This window comes from Acartia tonsa, chromosome 5, assembly GCF_053477335.1.
Source record: "Acartia tonsa isolate MP-2025a chromosome 5, ASM5347733v1, whole genome shotgun sequence".
Lineage (NCBI taxonomy): Eukaryota > Metazoa > Arthropoda > Copepoda > Calanoida > Acartiidae > Acartia > Acartia tonsa.
The window spans coordinates 51,206,742-51,228,662 of NC_137264.1; the positions used below are offsets into that span (position 1 = coordinate 51,206,742).

General features: G+C 29.2%; 1 protein-coding gene across 1 annotated transcript; it reads right to left on the reverse strand.

The window, feature by feature from the left end:
- Positions 1 to 703: 703 nt before the first annotated feature.
- On the reverse strand, positions 704 to 21,059 carry LOC145319775 (uncharacterized). Its single transcript, XM_080162122.1, has 20 exons — positions 20,366 to 21,059; positions 20,236 to 20,291; positions 18,881 to 18,990; positions 18,322 to 18,460; positions 16,147 to 16,329; positions 14,950 to 15,132; positions 14,713 to 14,751; positions 13,448 to 13,567; positions 13,149 to 13,241; positions 12,658 to 12,722; positions 12,135 to 12,213; positions 11,940 to 11,975; positions 11,700 to 11,819; positions 11,386 to 11,478; positions 8,851 to 8,915; positions 8,696 to 8,774; positions 7,834 to 8,229; positions 3,890 to 7,114; positions 1,775 to 1,863; positions 704 to 1,598 (listed from the first exon to the last, which is right to left on the reverse strand). Exons 1-20 carry the CDS (start codon positions 20,398 to 20,400, stop codon positions 1,464 to 1,466), a joined length of 5,340 nt encoding a protein of 1,779 aa, XP_080018248.1. The 5' UTR covers positions 20,401 to 21,059; the 3' UTR covers positions 704 to 1,463.
- Between the last annotated feature and the right edge of the window lie 862 nt (positions 21,060 to 21,921).

Consider the following 21,921-nt stretch of genomic DNA (forward strand, 5'->3'; position numbering starts at 1 on the left):
CAGGTCAGGAACCTGCAGGTTTCCATCTATCTTTCAATGGCTAAGTGCCCTCATTTTTGAATAAAACACTTTAAATTTTAAACTTAAGCATATCTAACATGTCTAATTGCAGCGACTAGCAGCTACCAAGAACGGCCGTCGCCGAAATCTAAATTTTGAAAATTTAACTTAAAATTTACATAATACAATCTGAAAATAATGTCCTTCTACCTTCAAAAATAAGAAAATTCAAGACGTTTAGAATTTTTAGTAAAAAGTAAAAAATGTAATATGCCTCTAAAATAGAAAATAAACTCAATGGAATAATTAAACCCTTAAAAATTTCATTCATTCATTTAATTACAGCAAAATATTGTTATCATAATAATCCTTACATAAAAGTAACAGGATGTCTATGTGTGTGTGTTTGGTGGAGGATCTTACTGACCGCACGACCAATAGAGTTCTCCTTTACAAAGAAGCTTTTATTGGTGCAGGTATGAGGATAGTACATCCACCCACCCAGAGAACATAAAGTCAAGTTCCTAGCCAGAAGCAACCCGTGAATGGTCCTGTCTGCAGCGATTAGCAAGACAGAAAAACATCCTTTACTTAGTAGAAGATTATGAAATTTAGAAAGATATTAAAACTTGCTATAATTTATTGGATTAAAGTAAATTAAAACCACACAGTGAATATTATACAGAAAATAAGATTATATAGTTAAGGGAATATGTTATCACACAGTGAATATTATACAGAAAATATGATTATATAGTTAAGGGAATATGTTATCACACAGTGAATATTATACAGAAAATAAGATTATATAGTTAAGGGAATATGTTATCACACAGTGAATATTATACAGAAAATAAGATTATATAGTTAAGGGAATATGTTATCACACAGTGAATATTATACAGAAAATAAGATTATATAGTTAAGGGAATATGTTATCACACAGTGAATATTATACAGAAAATATGATTATATAGTTAAGGGAATATGTTATCACACAGTGAATATTATACAGAAAATAAGATTATATAGTTAAGGGAATATGTTATCACACAGTGAATATTATACAGAAAATAAGATTATATAGTTAAGGGAATATGTTATCACACAGTGAATATTATACAGAAAATATGATTATATAGTTAAGGGAATATGTTATCACACAGTGAATATTATACAGAAAATAAGATTATATAGTTAAGGGAACATGTGTTATAGATAAAATAGTATACAGTAAATGAAATTATAAACCACACAGAAAAAAGTAAGTTCTAATAAAAGGATGAAAACATCCATAAAAGCAAAGTTCTAAAATAATAGGTTAATCATAATAATTAGAACTAAATATATTTAAACATTTTCATCATAATTTAAAAAGAAGAATCGTTTTTACAATCCATAATAAAACTATAATGCAATTGTGTAATCTCATAATATAGTTCTTGTTTAAACCTCCATCTACACTACAGTTCAGTTTTATCAGCTAGATTTGTTATAAAAAGATTTGCTGCATTCCTATTAAATGCAATTCTTGTTCCTGTAAAGTCAATCTGGATGATCTCTAAACTTGCAATGTCAAAAGTTTCTGGGTTCTCAATCTGTAAGAAAATTAAGTAAACATATTATAATTTATATAATTGATCAAAAAACTGTAGGAATATGCAAAAAGGCATTTTTAAATTGAAGTTTGTATATTGAAATTAAAGTAGGTATTATTAGCATAAACAGACCACCCCCGCCCCCCTAAATAAAATACACGCAAAATTTTTTATACCTTAAAGGAAAAGACTCCATTAGGTGCAGGCTTATAGCTTCTCTGGTTGAAAGCTAAATCCACTTTACATTCACTTGACCATACAGGACCTGGCAATAACAAAATAATTATTGTGAATAAAATAAAGTTGCAATTTTTCGAAGAGTGTGAAAATATTCTGCATTTGAAATTGCCTTACATAGACATTGCAAAAAAATATATTCTAATCTTCTTAAATCGGAAAAAAATGATCTATTTGCTAAATTTTTTATTTAGTTAATGTTTTTTTTTAAAGAATAAGTCTTCTATAAGAAATACTAAAATTAACAATTAATAGATCTCTTTATTTACTATTAATTTGTTAATATTTTTTCATGAACTTTTGCAAAAAGGAAGGATAGGAGGTAGTTTTTTCAAAATGAAAAAATGCATTAATCGAATAGAATTTTAATTTCCCAAAAACAGTTATGTGAGTTACGAAGCTCTTTACAGTGCCTCTAAGAAAAGGTGATAAATTAACAAAGGAGCACATACATCTTGATTTTAAAAAAATTATTTTCCCTTATAAGCATAGAACAGTGAATATTACAGGTTTTCTTCTACTTATTTTTAGCGTAGATTCAGTATTTCAAGTTAGATTTTATGAAAGATTTGTTATTTTTGAGATATAAGACCTAATTCAGAGCCCCTTATCGATAATTGTGTAATACCACAAAACCTTATAAAATACACACAACAATGATTTAAAATTAGAAATGTGCATTCAATCTGAAGGCTAGATAGATAGTGATCCAGAACATATAATTTATTTATATATATATTTATTTATATTTATTTTTTCTCATTTAGTAAAAATATCATACCTTGCCCATTTTATTTGATGGGAAGGAGGTTGAAGATTATAGTCATCCCAAGTATTTAAAGGGCAAAGCTTCTATCCTTGTAAGGGTTCTTAGTATTGTTCATATAAATTCAACTATTTTTCTACACTAGACCTAACAATCAGCCTCAAATTGTAAAATAAACTCCTATTTTGTGAGTTTGCATGACTCATAGATGCAATACAGACTGGAGTTGTGCCACTTTTATATATATGATGCATCAAAAGTCCTCAACATCCTTTCCATACTTAGACATAGGCAAGGTATGCCATTTTTTCGTATATGGTGTAGAAGGAGAAAGAAAGGAGATCAATAGAAATATTGGAGATTCAAGAAAAAAGGGGTGACTTATGTTGTTTCTTAATGGGATATGTACTGATGAACTGTTATTAGACTTATATTTTGCTGTAATCCTTATATTGAGGATGTTTAAACCCAATATCACGCAGCAATAGCTTATTGTAAAGTAAACCAAATTATAAATATTATTTTTTTATTGATACCATTAGCTTTATAATTTTTACATCAAGCCTATATTGTTGGTATTATTTTTAGTGGCTTTGTTGGTTTTTTAATTTTTTTATCAAGGGGCTTTCTAATAGGTCAAATATCTCAAAAACTACAAATCCTCTATTTAATCTGGCTTCAAATATCAAATCTACTCAAAAATAAGTAGAAAAAAACCTATAATATCAACTATTCTATGCTTTTAAGTGAAAATAAATGTTCCAAAATTAAGATGTATGTGGTTCTTTTGGGTGAAAAATCATGAATGACATCATATTAGAATAATGGTCTTGTGACGTCATTTGTGATACTTTGACCAAAAAGTTTTGGGAATAGTCCCTTTGGTAACATTGCCGAATAAGGGGCAATTTGTTGTATTTTTAAATGGCTTTTTATAGGTTATTTTAGGTTAGGTTAGGTTATATTGGGTAAGGTGATTGTCCCACAGGGTTAGGTAGTTGGCCCCGCAGGGTTAGAGTCCCATGCAGGGGCTAGAACTAGGAGAAAAATACAAAGAATTGCCCCATAAGGTGCAATGTTACGAAAGGAACTATACTCAAAGTTTTTTACTTGATTCCCTTTTTTTATACGCATTATAAAGAGCCTTGTGGATTACTACTCTTATTTTATTCTATTTGTGTCAGAGTGTATTTTTATATCACTTTCAAAATGTTTTAAAATATATTTCTTATATTATATGATTATTCTAGCTGAAAAAATATATTCTAGGCTTTAAAATTAAATTTACCTGTTGGAGTAGTCACATAATCAGAATTACAAACAGAGTTTTGGGCTAGAAAACTGATGGAATTTTTTTGATTGTCAGTATCATTAAAGAGAAGTGGATATTTTATTCTTATTTGAATTTCTTCACCAAACTCTGTTCCTGCACTTTGGATTGGATTAGAATTAGCATCTAATAGTAGAATCTTCATTGTGTCAATCCTATTTCTCCAAGATGCATCAAATCGATAGTTTATATCAAGATCTTTTAGATTAATATCAACATGATATGTTTTTCTTAAGTTGTCAACATAGTAGTTTCTGACTCCACCATATAGTAGAGTATTGTTGGAGTCAACAACAAACTTGCCTCCAAACTGGATTGGTTTTCCAGGAATTTCAGCATCAGAAACAACACTTCCCCACTGAATCTTTATCAAAGTATCAAGAAGTGAGTCTAAATCATCTGACATGTAAGGCATGCCTTGACCATCACATAATCTAAAAGTATTAAAGTAGTTAGCATCACAATAATCAATGTAGAGAGACAATATCAGAGCTCTTTGAGTCATACTGTGCTCTTTTAGTCCATAAAACTTTTGATGTATTGCAGACTGAATATTAAAAATATTTCTATCATATGTTTTAGACAGAGATGAAAATTGGTCTTGGAAATATTGAAACAATTTCATGATTTTATCTCTGAAAACAGCTCTCAGTTCCTGAGTTATACTCGCATAACTACTTTTCAAATTTTCTATTTCATTTTCATACTCATTTTTTGCCTTTTCTCTCTTAGCAATAAATTGCTTCTTAAAGGTGGCAAGTTCTGATATTTGTATTTTAATATTAGAAATTTGTTGAGTTGCTCTTTCTTTGTCTAGTTTAGCAACTTCAAGTTTGTCACTCTCCTCAGACAGTTTCAAAATTAATTCTGAAAAGTCAGCTGCCTCATTTAACATTTGTTTACCTACATCTGTTACTCTAGTCATTGCCATCATTAAATCATCCACACCATCTATTTCAAAATCAGTTACCTGATTCAAGGTACCAAGCTTTAATGTTGCAGTTCTATCCATTTCATCAAAATCAGAACCCTTTAGTTTAAGTTTAACCATTGTTTGAAGACTATCTTTAAATCTGGTGCCAAGACTAAGGTTTATTTCTGCTAAATTGTTGAGATCTAGTTCATCCATTAATTCTTGAATGTCTTGAATACTCTGAACAATTCCAATGAGCTCTTCTAGCAATTCATATAGTTCAATAATACCCTCAACTATTTCAACAATTTCAAGAGGATCTGATGATGCCATAGCTGTACCTAATGATAGAGTTATTTTTATTACTGCCATGAATGCTTTCATTGCTTGCTCTTCTTTCCATACTTCAACAGCATTTTCAAATTTATCAAACTCAACACGTAAATCATTTGTATTTTTAGACAATCTGTCCATCAATGTAGATTGAACATAAACAGATGCTTCAACCAATTTAGTAAGTCTATTAATTTGTTTTTGAAAGCTAACAATAACATCTTCTATGTGTTGTTTAGACATTTCAGCTTCTTGTAGGGCTTGTTCGAGAGACTGTGTTTGCATTGAAATTATTTGATTTTGTATAGTATCCATAGATGAACTAATCTTATTTTCAATGTTGTTTCTGTGATCAAAATTAAATTTCCAATCATTGTCTGATGAATCCCATATTGATTCTAAAACAGTATATTCCATACTAAAATACTGTAGCTGTTGAATCTTAACAATGTAAAAGCTAGCCTGAATTGACTGAGCAATGTTAGTTGCACCAGCCAGCTGAATTTCTTGATTAATTTCATTTTGATGATATGCTATCATTCTGTCATATAATATTTTAGCAAGTGCTGAAACTGTGTCAACAGAATAGGCTGGGACATTATGAACATAGCTAACTTTATTTAAATCCAGTATTCTGTTGAATTTCTGGGCAGCAATAAATGTTGATTGTTTGCCAACAATAGTTGAATTATAAACAAAATTAAGCATAAAGTTACTAATATCATCAACCAGTTTTGAATTCTTTTTGGTCTTCATGACAGTCATTGCACAAACATACATAAGGTTTATATTTGTTACATCAAACCAGCTGGACACATCCATGCCAGTTTCCTCAACTTTTGAAATTTGGGGAATACAGACATTATTCCCATCACCATTGGACATTTCTGGAGAATTTTGAAGTATTGTGACTAATCCATAAGATTTTTTATTCATAAGAACTTTTCCAACATAATAGTTTTCTTCTTTTTTGACCCAGGCTTCTACTTCAGGTTTTTGGGTAAATATTTCTTTGGACATATTCATGGTGATAGGGTAGTCAACAGCAACAATTCTTGCTTGAATATCTAAAAAATGACTGATGGTAATTGGACTACTCATAAACACTGTGTCAGCTTTAATTGTCACTAATTCTGTAATATTACTTGTCAACTCTTTCAATCTGGCAAGATCATACTTAGTTTCATATAGATTCAACTCTATCATGTACTTTGCATGTTCCATTGAACCAATTTCTGAGTTGAATTCTTGAAAGAATTTGTTGGATTCACCTTCATAATATTTATCTATATTCTTAAGTTCTCTGTCTTCAGGAAAGTTGAATAAAATATATGAGAAATCATCTTTTAAAATGTTGCATGGAAAAATATTATCAACAGAGGTGCAGTTTATGATACCACTATCATTTCTATCACAGCCATCTTTTGGTAAATCTAATAGGGAATCACAGTACTGATTGGTGAGATTACTAGATTTGAAGTTTTTATAAATATAAGGACTATCCAGCACTTGACGAATTCCAGAAAGTTTCTCACAGAAATACCAACTGTTTGTTGTGTATGAACTAAAATTTGAATTTTCTCTTAAGTCAAAGTGTATTAGATTTGTCAATTCATCTAGGGATCCTTCTTCTAAGATTTCTAATTGGTTGTACCTCAAAATTAGTATCCTAACTTTGTCTAATCCTCTAAATGCCCCTGTATGAATTATCCTAAGATTGTTATAAGTCATTGCAATTTGAGTAAGCGATGGAAATCTTTTAAAAGCATCCCTAGTTAGAACTTCAAAAGGTTGATTTCTTATAACAAGCCTCCATGCTGAAGAGTAGTCGAGTTCTTCATCGCATCCATTCTCTGCAAGGTCATCTGGAAAGTTTGCAATGGAGTTTTGCAGACAGGTAAGTTCACCATCATTGATTAAACAAGGACAACTAGATCCTAAACATAGTATTTTAATATTTATACAGTGTGTTTTTTTATGAGAACTTTTTGAAAGAAATTTTACCCCACTTATAGTTATCAGAATTTAATGATTAATGGCTTATTTTCTTCGTTTTTTAAGGCAATTAATAGAACACCAAAAAAATATTTCAGTTTTTATCTAAAAAGTACAGTAAAATCTAAAATTCAAAACTTAGGTGTCAACATCTAAAAATAGTTTTAGCGCATTTTTCTTATGCCTAATCTTCTACCCTTTGCAAGAAAAAAAAATTTGATTTTCTGTAGTCGACTTTGGGGGGCCAGTACTCCCTCCCTGGTTGAGATATGACCTTCAAACTTTGATATGTTCTAGTACATGTCCCTAATAGTATCTGTATACATTTTTAGCTCTATATTTTAACTTTCAAGTGTTTAGCAGCCATTCTTGCAAAAGGTTGAATATTTGAGCATAAGAAAAATGCGCTAAAACCATTTTTAGACGTTGACACCTAAGTTTTGAATTTTAAATTTTACTGTACTTTATAGATAAAAACTGAAATGTTTTTATGGTGTTCTATTAATTGCCTTAAAAAACGAAGAAAATAAGCCATTAATAATTAAATTCTGATAACTATAAGTGGGGTAAAATTGCTTTCAAAAAAGTTCTCATAAAAAAAAAACACTGTATAATTGCAATATTGAATGTTTAAACTTTTTAAAACCAAATAAGTGCTTACCTGGTGTATTTGTTATGGGCATTGAAAATTTCTTATTATTTCTTATATCAAGATATTTCAGGTTAACCAATCCATCCATAGCTCCTTCTTGCACAGTGTGCAATTGATTGTACTTCAGAAAAAGAATTCTAACTTTATCCATTCCTCTAAAGGCATCTGTGTGAATAATTTCTATTTTGTTAAAAGACATAGAAATTTGTGTTAATAATGAAAAATTTGAAAAGGCATCTTCACTTAATACTCTTAAAGGTTGATTCTTTAGAACTAATCTCCAAGCAGAGGAATAGTCATAAACATCGTAACAACCATAATTTGTTAGGTCATCAGGAAAATTTGAAATATTTGTTCCATCACAGGTTAACTTGGCTTCATCTAATGTACAGGGACATGTTGGTCCTGCATAAAAAAAAATATTTCAAACATAAAAATTGGTATTCTTACAAATATAAATGAATTAAATGATCTAAAATTCATTTTGTTGGGTGTCATAGAAGTTGGGTACCTATACCAAACAAACTTGTCTTATTTCAAATAATTATTAATTATAACTTTAGGTACTTCGAGTTGGGCACAAAATGGGTGCACTTAGACAATGTTTTATTAGGATATTTCATTATGAAAACAGGATAGCTTCTCATAGGTCCTGGGAAGGTTTATAACATTTTGGGGAGAGGGTACCACCAAACTCCCAAGAGAAATCGCCCCAGGAAAAAATTAATACCAAAAATATTTTATTTTAGTAAAACAAGTAAAAAAAATCCAACTTTTTTTTAAATCTAAAATAAAAATTTAGGTTATTGAATTTAATCAATTCTCCCTAGAGGCCTCTAGGAGCGTAGCCGCTAATGTCTAGATATTTTACCAGGAATTTTACATAAACCATAAGGACGGGTATCATTGCATAACATGTTATTCCATTTCCAATCATTTTCCATGTTAGCCTAGAAATAGAGAAGTTGATCCTTTGATTCAAATGTCATTGAGATCTTTCAGATTCTTTGAAAAAAAAAATATTACCAAAAGACAATGTTCAGAGCCTGTAGAATTGTTTGGATAACCATGATCCCAAGCAGTAAAAGTGACTGAAATAGATAATATTTCAAATGCATCACAGCTAGAATATAAAAAGTGCTCATTTATTTTTTTATAATGTCACTTGTTATATGTACACTCAATATAAAACACTAGCTATAAAATAATTCTTGTTATAAAACATAAGTCATAAAAACATTTGTCTTTATGTTAAGTTATTTCATTAAATATACCACATAACAAAATAATACCAATATTTTTTTTATATATTTTGGGGGGGACAATTTAGGTGGCTCATTATTTACGAAAAAAACATTTTTCTGCATGAGGTCTAAGATTTTGATAAAAACTTCCAGTCCCCTTCATTTGGTCATAAAACTAAGGGCTGGGTGATTTTTAACCTATTTAATCCATTTAAAGTCCGATTTTTCGCGCATTTTCTCACTGTGATGTTTTCACAATGAAAAAAAGGCAATTTTTATATGATTTTCAAGTTTAAAATTTTTACATTAATTTTCAACTTACATACATGTTTTATATATCAAATTAATCCCCCAGATGGGTACAATATAGAATTTGTCTTTAAAATCACAAAAATCATGAATTACAGGGTGTCCCAAGAAAAATGTCAAAACAGGTTTTTAAACTTTTGACACTGTCAGGAAACGAATTTTGCCCATTTCTTACCTTGAGAGTGAATATCATCCATTTTACAACACATATGAAGTAAATTTGGCGTGGTAACTCCAAATTTGGACACCTGAGAAATTTTTGAAACACCCTGGCATTTTTGGTAAGAAGGCGTTGATTTAGATGAACTGAATTTAGTTTCCAAAAGTGTGCGTAGCTTCCGCGTCCTATCTCAATATTTGCTACTAAAAAAGCTTCAAACTTCAAAAAAAATATTAAAATTTGAAAAGTTAAAATTTTTGAATGTATAATGTATAAATCGTTTATACATTAAATCGCTTTTCCATTTGACCGGAGTCGCTGAAAATAGGGTCTGCAATAATTGGGTTATCTGCTGTACACTTTAGGAAACTAGGGTTATCTGCTGTACACTTTAGGAAACTAGGGCTCGAATAGGAAATTTATTTCAGCTGATCTTGATTTATCAAGATCACTCTGAAATACTTTTATTTAGACTATTTTATTTACTAAATTTCATGTGAAGTAAAATGTTTTGTATATCCAACCGTTTTTCGTCAAGATAGATTTCAATTGTTAAAACAAGTGAATGAAGTGAATATAATATTAATAATTGATATAACATTAGTAATAAAAGAAACATAAATCACGTCCATTTAAAATTCATTTTGACAAAAATCGGTTGGACATACAAAAAATTTTACTTCACATGAAATTTAGTAAATAAAATATTCTAAATAAAAGTATTTCAGAGTGATCTTGATAAATCAACGCCTTCTTACCAAAAATGCCCGTTAAAACCTCAAGAACGGTAAAAAAGGTAAAAATTCCGCCTTTGGCGGTGAATAACGGCAAAACGGTTGGCTGGAGGCGGTTAATGTATAAATAACAAATTATGTGCCTTAAAAAGTTGTACAAAAATAAAGTAATAGTCTCTGGTCCTAAAACGACTCCTTCCCCCAAAAAAGGGGCAAAAACCACCATTTTTCAAAAACATGCACAGGGTGTCCCAAAAGTGTGTAAATTTGTAAAATAGGCAAATATTATTGTTATTAGTCAAAATCTGTATCTATATGACAGTTTTAGGTAACTTAAAAAAAGAAAAAAAAAATTTCTCATTTTTTTGAAAATACAGGGTGTCCAAAAAATATAAAAATTGTAATCTGGTCAGAAAACACTATGGCCTAACATACTTAGATACTTTGTATGCTAATTTGAAAAAAATAATAAATTTTTACCAATTTTAAGCTCTACAGACGCAAAAATAACTATTACAGGGTGTTTCAAAAATTTCTCAGGTGTCCAAATTTGGAGTTACCACGCCAAATTTACTTCATATGTGTTGTAAAATGGATGATATTCACTCTCAAGGCAAGAAATGGGCAAAATTCGTTTCCTGACAGTGTCAAAAGTTTAAAAAACCTGTTTTGACATTTTTCTTGGGACACCCTGTAATTCATGATTTTTTGTGATTTTAAAGACAAATTCTATATTGTACCCATCTGGGGGATTAATTTGATATATAAAACATGTATGTAAGTTGAAAATTAATGTAAAAATTTTAAACTTGAAAATCATGAAAAAATGCCTTTTTTTCATTGTGAAAACACCACAGTGAGAAAATGCGCGAAAAATCGGACTTTAAATGGATTAAAAAGGTTAAAAATCACCCAGTCCTTAGTTTTATGACCAAATGAAGGGGACTGGAAGCTTTTATCAAAATCTGAGACCTCATGCAGAAAAATGTTTTTTTTTCGTAAATAATGAGCCAGGTTATTAGGAAAGGAATATTTTTTTATAAAGTAGTTACAGAAAAGAGAGAAAGAATAATATTTGAAAAAATCTATAAATTAAGAATTTTAAAAATATTACATGAGGATCCATCTGTCCAAATCCAGGACCCATCTATTTGAAGGTCTTTACCACCTAACCATACAATTCCAGCTGTGATATTACTCAAAATACCTTAAGAAGTAGGTATAGATAGTAATACATAGTAACTACATTAACCTAGAAGACCACTCCTACAACTGTTCCTTGATATATTTAAATACGTTGCTAAACCCATTTTCATAAAGTAAATAGTAGGAGCCTTTTTTTATTACTTTTAAGTAGATAAAATTTAACGTTTTAAAAATATACAGTACATCTAAGTTAACTTTTAAAAAAACATCCTTTATTCTGACCTTTGATAAATTCTGATTCATGAAAATTACGAATTGAAGCAAGTTCTGCGTTATCTGATTCACAGAAGGATTTTGCATCTAACCAGGTTGTTCTCTCTGTCATTACTTTGTACAAGGAACCTAAATTCATTATGTTTTACATCATGCAAGATCAATAGTAAACATTAGTTGATTTCTACACACATTTCTAGATAATGAAAAAGCAGAATATAAATTCAATTTCACAACAACAAAAATAACCTGTCACTGAATCTTTAGTATATCCATCTAGTTTTCCTGTTTAAAATTAGAGCTATTAGAATGATTGTTGAATATTCTTTTGTTTTTATGTAATATTAACCAATTAAGTAAAAATTAAGAATTATGTAAACATGTGTGTGATTTCGGAAAATTATATCAAAATTAGGAAAAATACTGTATATTTTAATATTTTACCCGAAATTTTACACAAACCATAAGGACGGGTATCATTACATATTACATTATTCCATTTACAATCATTTCCAGTGTCAGCCTGAAATTGGTTAATTAAGATTTTAATGGAAACATTTTACAAGAAACCTTTTCCAAAGAATTTTATTTGTAGTTTCTATCTTTGATATATGAATGAAAATATGAAAATCTAACAAAAAATATTTTAACTTTGAATTTTAAGCGGTATGTAACAGCGGAAAAAATGAAACTAATCAAATTTCTACAGATGCTCAGCTGTGATTGATTGTTGAGTGGATCCTGCCCTCTGATTGGCTGGAAATACTAAAAGTTAGAAATCTTAAACTACTGTACTCTCATTGTTCACAGAAGATAAACTGAATTTTTTTGAGAGATTTTGACTATGAAAAGGGGCGCTTTTATTTCTTTTTTTTTTTGGGGGGGGGGAGAAGCGTAATCACCCCATTACCCTCCCCCCCCCCCCCTGGACTTCCTTGTCTTACAGGCTTCCTTTTAAATATATTACCAAAAGACAATGTTCATTGCCATTAGAATTGTTTGGATAATCATGATCCCAATCAGTGAAAATGACTAAAATAGAAAATGTTGATATTACATCACCGTCTGTTAGAAAAAAGGTACTGGTAGAGCATACATCAAAATATAGGTAGTGTCAAATATATAGTAAAATGTAAATAAGATAGAATTATTTTGTATCACACACAGCACGAATAATGTAAATAAAAGTTTAAAAGGTAAATTATCTCTAGAATGGATAATTTGGATTGCATCTGCATGTTCATTTTCTTATTTGTTTTCTTGGCATTCCAATTATTCTACTACTATATATCTTATACTAATACCATTTACTTCTATAGTATTTAACAAATCAATTCAGGTTTTCTAAATTCAAAAAGACAAACAGGATGAATTATTTAACAATTGTCAACGATTTTAAAAATCAATTCATGTAAAAGATTAATTAATGATATTGTTAAGAAATGTAAAAAAAATTACATGGGGATCCATTTGTCCAAAACCAGGACCCATTTGTTTGACGGCCATTTCCACCCAACCATATCATTTCACTTGAAGTATTACTCAAAAAAACTAAAAGTATATGACATTATGAATTAAAGAAACCACATTAATCTAAAAAGATCAGACCTGATTCTAGTCCTTAGATTTCGGGATGTAGTTAAACCCTTTTTTAAAAATAAGCTTTTTTACGTCATCAGGTCTTAAATTGGATGAAATTCAACATTTTGCAAATAATTCCTAATCTTTAAATTTAAAAATTACATTTTTTTGCTAACCTTTGATAAATTCCCATTCCTGACTTGAGCGGATAGATGCCAATTCTGCCCCTTGATCCTCACAATTATTTCTAGCAACATGCCAGTCTGTTTTTAGTGTCAAAACTTTATAACAAGAACCTGAATAGAAATTATTTTTTAAAACCTAATAAAATTTAAAATACAAATAAATTTATATTTTTTTATTCAGGGGAATTCCACTAGAGAAGGAAAATAGGCAGTTGGCCTTAGGCTTGTTCAGTACTAATGCCAATCAAAACTGCTCACATTTTAATTTGGGAGGATTTTAAAGTGTATTTTGTAAAATTGTATAACCATGATTTATAATAACTGATAAGCATGGTGTCCAGTAAAAACACAAAAGTAAAAATAATTACATGTTTAAAAGAAAGAATGACAACATCCATAAGTAGCGAAGCTAAAAAATTATGAATGGATATCGGTAAAAAAACTACTATAAAGCAGTGCCATACAGTAAACATTAATCTTGATACTATAAGGGAATCAAGAAACCTTTAATTCACGCAACCTTAAAGATCATGAAAACTTAAAAATCTAGGAATCGATCTAGCACCGCAATTAATAGACAAATCTTAATGAAACTTGATGGAAATATGTAGAATATGTGCATATTCAATCCCTGATAATTTCAGCTGTCAATCATAAAGGAATCGAGAAAACTATGAAAACCTAAAAATCTAGAATTGATCTAGCACCCCAATTAATAAACAAATCTCAATAAAACTTGGCGAAAATATGTAGAATGTAAAATTGATTATTCCCTGAAAATTTCAGGCCTGTATCTGGAAAAGGAGTTGAGAAAATCACGAAAACTTGAAAATATAGGAATCGATCTAGCACCCCAAAAAACAGAAAGATGGACAAAACAATGTATGGATTATATGGGCATATGTCATATGAATCCTCACTAAAAATTTAAGCTGTCTATCTTGAATAGTAACTGAGAAAAACACATTTCCCCAATAGCGTTACGGACTTACTGACTGACGGACAGACAAAGTGAATTATATTGTAGCTTCGCTACTAAAAATGCAATCTCTGGGAATCTAAAATAATGGTTTTAAAATTAAGCTTTTCTGTACTTAGAGCTGAACAGACTTTGTTAATTGGTTAGAATATCTGCCTAAAATATACCATAACTAAAGGATTTAAGGCACTCATACTGTTTAAATTAGACGTGTTTACATACAAGAGAAGGGGTAAATATGACAAATAGCGCCATTTTGTTTAATAGGAAAAGTAACCTGTTGTAGTATCCACTGTCCATCCATCTACACATAAATCTAAAATTTAGAATCACATTATAAATATTATATAATATACAATACAAATAGGAAAAGATATACCTTTTGGGTTCTGCTTTACAGGGATTAGGTTTCAGAATATCTATTTGAAGTGTGGCTCCCACCACCCCACCCCAAACAAAAAATCTTATATGCAAAGTCATTCTATTCTATAGCCATGTTTAAACAGCTTCTTACTTGATTGAATAGTTTCAGTTGTTGACGTAGTTGTTGTCGTAGTAGTAGTAGTTGTTGTCATAGTGCTTGTTGTCGTAGTAGTAGTAGTTGTTGTCATAGTGCTTGTTGTTGTAGTAGAAGTTGTGGAAGTAGCAGTAGTTGGTTTTAAATTACAGTAATGTATTCCAATACTTGAAGTTACAGCTAGAAAACAGTTTTAGTCGAATTAAAAAAAAAACATTTTAATCTTTAAAACTAGAAAGAGATATACTTTAGGTATACTAATCAACCTAAAACGTTCTCTTATAAAAAATATCGAGAATTTATTAATTGATTTTCAGGCTTTTTGAGAGGAAATATAGAAAACACATAATTTTTGAACATTTTTGATTATTTTACTGTTTCTAGGGATTTTACACCTGTCATATATAGTAAACAATGATTGTTAAGGTTTTATTTTATAACAACAAATTGTCAATTCATGTTTTGATAATTTTGATGCCGGCAATGAATAACCTACTTGGAAGTTTTAGGAAAAAATTTTATCAGACTATTTATAAAAAAATATTGCACATATTTTATTTAAAATTTTGTAATTAAAGGTTGGCGAGAGATGGGCGGATTGAAGTTACTTAAATACTGCTAAGAAAAACTGTTATTGTCTTTGTTGTATTTTATACTAGCAGCTTCGCTACTAGCCTCTAGGGGCTTTGCCCCATGAGGTAATTTTTAAAAAAATAAAAAAAAATTCTGATGCTGCTGTCAATAATTTATGTTAAGTGATAATTTTTTTTTTGGGGGGGGGGTTGGAGGTGTCCCACCTCCCAAGAAAATAGCTTAAAACCACCACAGGACCAATAGGTATATACCCTGAAGAGTAGAATCTAATCGGTTCAGTGGTTACCGAGATCTTAAGGGACAGACGGACAGACAGACAGACATACAGATGGACGGACAGACATCACTCTACTTTGTATTATAGATAAAATAAAAAAATATGGCTTATTTTAACAATCTCTAAGTAAATATACATTGATTTAGAGCAAAGTATATGTAAATAGATTGCTTAACAGTTAGAAAAAATGGACAACTATGTCAAAACCGGATTATAAAATCTTAACATATACCTAACCTAACCTATAATAACCTATCAAAAGATACTGTGTTCAGTCCCTTTAAATGAATTTTACTTTATTTTTCACTTTAGTTAAGAATTACCTGATTTAATTGACAGAACATAAATTAGGCACTTTTGGGATTTTATTTCGTGTAACCACATTAAGCAATACTGTTTCTTGATACATTCATTTGTACATTTTGCAGTTTCATCTATTTTTCCTTTTTTGATTATACTTAAGAATGGAATACCATATTGATTGAGATTACAATTAGGAGCAGTCACTAAATAATAAGTCAATTAAAAACTAAGTTTCTTCAAAAATGTCTAACTCTTTAAAGGAAGTCTGCAAGAAATACATAGCTTTAACTGCTGAATGGCTGCCACAAGTACACCCAATCCTCCAAATTTAAAACATCCAGCTTCAATAATAAAAAGGTTGTTGGCATTTTAAAATGACATTTTAGGTAGATGAAATTTTTTTAATTTTTCCAGCACTCATGGTAGAAATTTTAATGGTAAATCACTCAGCTAGAAACAAAATCATATTCTTTTTTTTTTGGCACAAAGTTAGAATGTTTGTAAAGGGTTACATTTTTACAATAAAAATACCCCTTTTCATATTGAAATCTTTGTAAGCATAAAATACTCGCAGAAAATAATGAAACAATAACAATTATCTACAGATGCTCAGCTGTTAATTGTTGTTGAGCGGCTCATGCCTTCTGAATGGCTGAAAATAATAAAAGCTGAAATTCTTGTTCATAGAAGTTAAACCAAATTATTAGATATTTTGACTATCAAAAATGTGTTTTTTTATTGTAAAAATGTCACTAATTACTGGCACCCTAACTTTATGACCAAAATAAGCTTAGAATATTTCTTGCAGCATTACCTTTAGTCCTAGAGCAAAAACATGTGGAAACATTACCATAATTAACCATAATAATAAATTGTATTGAAAAATTCAAATAAAGTAAAAGTAAATTTTAAAAAAATAGACTATACTGTTTACTTGTGTTTAAAAAATGTATTTTTCTTTGATTTATATTTCAATCCCTTAAAGTTTTGATCACAGTTCTGGAATCACGATCATAAAGTTTCTTTATCCAATCAATCTTCACAAGGTATTTTTGGAAAGGGGAATATATTTAGAAAAATGTTTAAATCTGTAAATCTTCAAAAATAAGGCCTTTGGAAAAACCAGTTTTTAAGGCATACTTTGATGAAAAAATCATTTTTAAATATTTGAAACATAAATGTCCCAGAATAGGTTTTCCAAATATATGGCGTTGCTACAAAAGACCAACTCTACAAAAGACCAACGCCTAAAAAAGACCAACTAGACGGTTCTACAAAAGACCAACGCCTACAAAAGACCAACTCTACAAAAGACAAACATTAAAAAATCGTAATGCGAGAAGTTCATAGCCGCAGAGCTTGGCCCCTTAGCCTGCCTAGCCGCGGGCGCTCGGCCCCCTTGCCTATAACCTAACCTATATGTATGAATGTTTAATGTAAGGGGGCCGAGCGCTGCGGCCATGTAATTTAATGTTTATATAACAATATATAGGTGTTGGCTCTTTTGTAGGCGTTGGTCTTTTGTAGAGTTGGTCTTTTGTAAGTGTTGGTCTTTTGTAGAGTTGGTCTTTTGTAGGCGTTGGTCTTTTGTAGAGTTGGTCTTTTGTAGGAACGTCATATATGGCGTTGCTACAAAAGACCAAATATATAAGCATTATATATAATCGTTTTATTTTCTATGCATAATTAAGATTTTAAAAAAACGTTTCTATTGAAACACCCTGTATTTTTATATACATTTATCTTATATGTAAATCAAATCAAAAAGATTTTTCTGTAGATTTTTATACTTAGCAAAAATGTCTTGGATACTTTTTGTACTGTATTTGCTCTAAAAGGGATTCTATATCTGTTTTTCACATTTGGAATGATAGATTTTATGCCATAAAATGTGAGAAAAAACTTTTTTCATATAAAAGGCGAAAAAAGTAACACTAAAGATATTTTTGTCTGAACTTGTAGATAAACAACTTTCATAAAAATATTTTTTTCGAAATCTGTCATTTAAGGCATGACATTAATTTTGCAAAATAACATTGCAAATTTTTACAAATAACTTACAAATATGATTTCTACGGATTTTATATATATATATATTACCCTTTCCAAAAATACCTCTCTTGTGAAGATTGGATACAAAAACTTAATGATCGAGATTCTAAAACTGTGAATATTATGTTGTAAGTATATGTTACCTGATGGAAACCCGGGTTCTATACAATTGTTGATACCATAGATGTACCCTATCTTCTTTATTGGAATCGCAATGTTGAGAAAACATTTGTTTTTAGACATTTGATAAACCAAACAGTCCTTTCGCTTAGCACATGTCGCCTTAATGTTTAAAAAGATTAATATTTAAAGATAATTTAAATATTTTCATCATTCCCTTACTTATGCTAAAGAGGGCATATTATTTCTATAACAAAAGTGTTTCACTTTGCTGCTAGTAAAGATAAACACTTAATATTTAGTAAAGAATCCTGTTGAGCAGCTGTTCTAGAACTAAGATAATATATTTATCAATAATAAGAAACCACCCTCAGCTGCAACTAAACCCCATTTGGAGAAAAAGTTTTCGAAACTGTCAAGAATATGTATTTTTTATTAAGGTTGTAATTTTGCATTTCTCTACAATTGAAAGAAAACTTTAAGTTCTAACCCTTATAAAATGTATTTAAAACTTTTTATGCGTATTGTGTTTCTTTGCTAATTTTAAATTTTATTATAGCTAAAGAAATAAAGAGATTTTACCTTACACATATTAATATCATCTATTTTAAACCATTGCTTTTTTAGTTTTGGTTGTTTATTTTTCATAATGCATTGCTTTGAGTCCAAGTCTGCCTTTGATGTGTAATCATCTGTAAAATCAACATATCATCCTCAATGTATTGCAAATTAGATGTCACTAATTATATTAATATAAATATTATTGTCTGTCTAGGTTAAAAAAGTTGTTGCTAATGTAAGTCTAAATTTATGCACATATTAAACACACAAAACACCTGTTCTTAAATCATTATTCAGAAAAAAGTTGTCTATAAATGGCGAAATTGAATATGTCCCACAATCAAACAAAATGTATATTTTAGGCTTAACTTAGATTGGGTTAGGTCAAAATTTTGAGACCCTGCAGGCAAAGTAACCTTTTACATGAATAAGGCCCACAAAAGCTAGAAATGTATCTTTTCATAAATCAAAAACGTGGTGGGGTTGTCGGTGGTCTGAGAGAAAGCACCAAATGATATTAGTTAATCAAAAATAAAACGCTAGATGTTAAATGCGTGATGAAAATTTTGTAGTGCTAAATTTGAAAGTTATATTTATTAGTTATTAGTGGCGAAGCTACTCTAAAATTTAAAATGTCCTTTGTAAAACACATTTTTGGGGCATCGTGATTTTTTCGGCTTCTAGTTAAGATAGTAGGCTGATACTCCCATCATTATGGAGCATAATTAAGTATGAAACATCAATGGCGGTCGGGCTGCTTTTAAACACCTTTTTAGCTGCTTTTATATTTTTTACATTATCCCTCATATCTTAGATGATTTTAGTCTGATTTTCAAAATTTCCATCGCTCTGCAAGATTTTTGTGTCTATAGATGAAAGGACAAATAGTTTTACTTTCTATTTCTTTTACATATTTTTTCATATCATTGGTGGTTTTGGTCCGATTCAAATTTTGTTTTTAAATTAAATTTGTGTGTCTATAAATTCAATTAGTCACATATATATTCTTGCAAGTTTTGTCTGTTTCATAAAATGTTTAGTCTATTTACATTAGAACTAATATTCTAACGGTGGCATGATTATAGATAGGAAAGCAGGTTGCTTTATTTTTTCAATTGATCCATCTGATTTTTTTGCATCCACTTTCAGTGCTTCTTTGTTAATCTGTTTTTTTTCTTTCTATACATCTTTTAATATTTTTGTGCTTTGCTACTTATGGATGTTGTCATCCTTGTTTATTAATGGTTTACTAGATTGTAATTAAACTCCATATAAATTTTTATTCTTATCTGAGTTAGACAAGATTGAAATATGGATACATAAAAATAATTTAGTAGTTTATGATTTGTCATATCTTATAAGAATGTAAATAATACCTGTAGCCAAAATTGGTATTAGCATAACAAAAAACCATGTCAGAAATATCATCGTTCTTTTTAAGAAAAAGGATAAAGTTAGTAATAGAAAGTAATATAGAATCATTAATTATAAATTATCTATATTCACCTTCTGAACATACTTGAATTGAATATCAATTTCATAAGTTCATTTGATTATCATCAATGACTATTCACTGAGAAAGAACAAGGTCTGTTTGTCTGCAGTTAGTTTTGGATTAGTGACTTTTAAAAAATTCTAAAATAACAAAAAATATGGCAGTAATGCTCTCTAAGGACTAGGGGCAAACCCACTAGAATAGAAACAAATTATTGAAGAAATATGTTGATGCATTACCAATAATTTTAATCATGGGATTACCTTCAGTTGAAAAGTATAATTAAGACTAATACTCTTTCAAAATCTAATTTAAAACATGTGTTTAATTCAAAGTTTTTGGCATATTTTTCAGCAATTTTTAATAACAAATTTCATCAGATACATACAGGGACAAATGATTTTAAGAAGCAAACAATTCTAGAAAAATGTCAAAAAACTTTCTTTGTAAATGCTAGCTAGTAAAACGTCGTCAAATTTAATAAGTGTTGTCCCCCAAAGACGGCTGAAATTAACGTATAGGTGTCTTGATTTTTTTTACAGATTAATTTCGTTGTTGGTATAAGATCTTTTTTTAAATATCATTATCCTTCCAATAAAATACGTAGAATCTAGAAATTGTTTTCTGAAACTTACAAGCTAAATATTAAAAAACAAAAAAGTAAAAATCCATAAAAGCAAAGCTCTAAAATAAGACTGTAGAACAAACAGACATCAACACTTTTATGTATATAAAATTTGTAGGACATGATGTTTCAAAAATTGGTACGAAGCAATGCAAATGTACCCAGGTTATACATTATATAGGTAGAATTTTTTTGGTATTATGAAAAACTTGCTATACTGAAATTGATTAACTTTGGTATACTGTTGTTGATAGTTGAGATTTTGTAATTATGTAAAATAAAATATTTCAAAATACCACAAAAAAAACAAAAATAAAATGGGAAACCAAACTAAATAAGATTTACTAATTTCCTTTTTAAACAACCATACATATATTGAAAACCCCCCCAAAAAATTAAGTTTTTCTAAAAAGTGAGAGACACATAGCAGCAAAAATTTGAACTATATCAGGTAAAAATTGTCTTATTGTATTAATTCAAAAATTTGTACTTAGAAAAAAAATTGAAATTGTAGAATTAGACAAATTTTTTTTCAAAATATAATAAACATGAAATAAAAATCTCTTTCAAATCCATAAATTATGGACTAATTATTTTTTTACTTTAGAACACTTATTGAAATATTTAGTAAAGCAAAAAATGTTTGGACTCTGCCTAATTTTGAAATTAATACTATTATACAAAATATGAATACAAGATAAACAATCAGCAAAATGGTATTAGTATGAAAATAAAAAAGTCCCAAAAAATTATCAAATTCAACTATTTAAAAATTTTAAAAAATAAAATTGTAGAATTAGATAAATTCTTTGTCAAATTCTATAATTTATTTAAAATTTTAAAATAAAATGTATTAAATTTTCTCATGTACTCAGTTTTGGAACCTATAAAAATTTATGTTATTGTATATTTTTTATTGTTCAATTGTATACATTTCTAAGA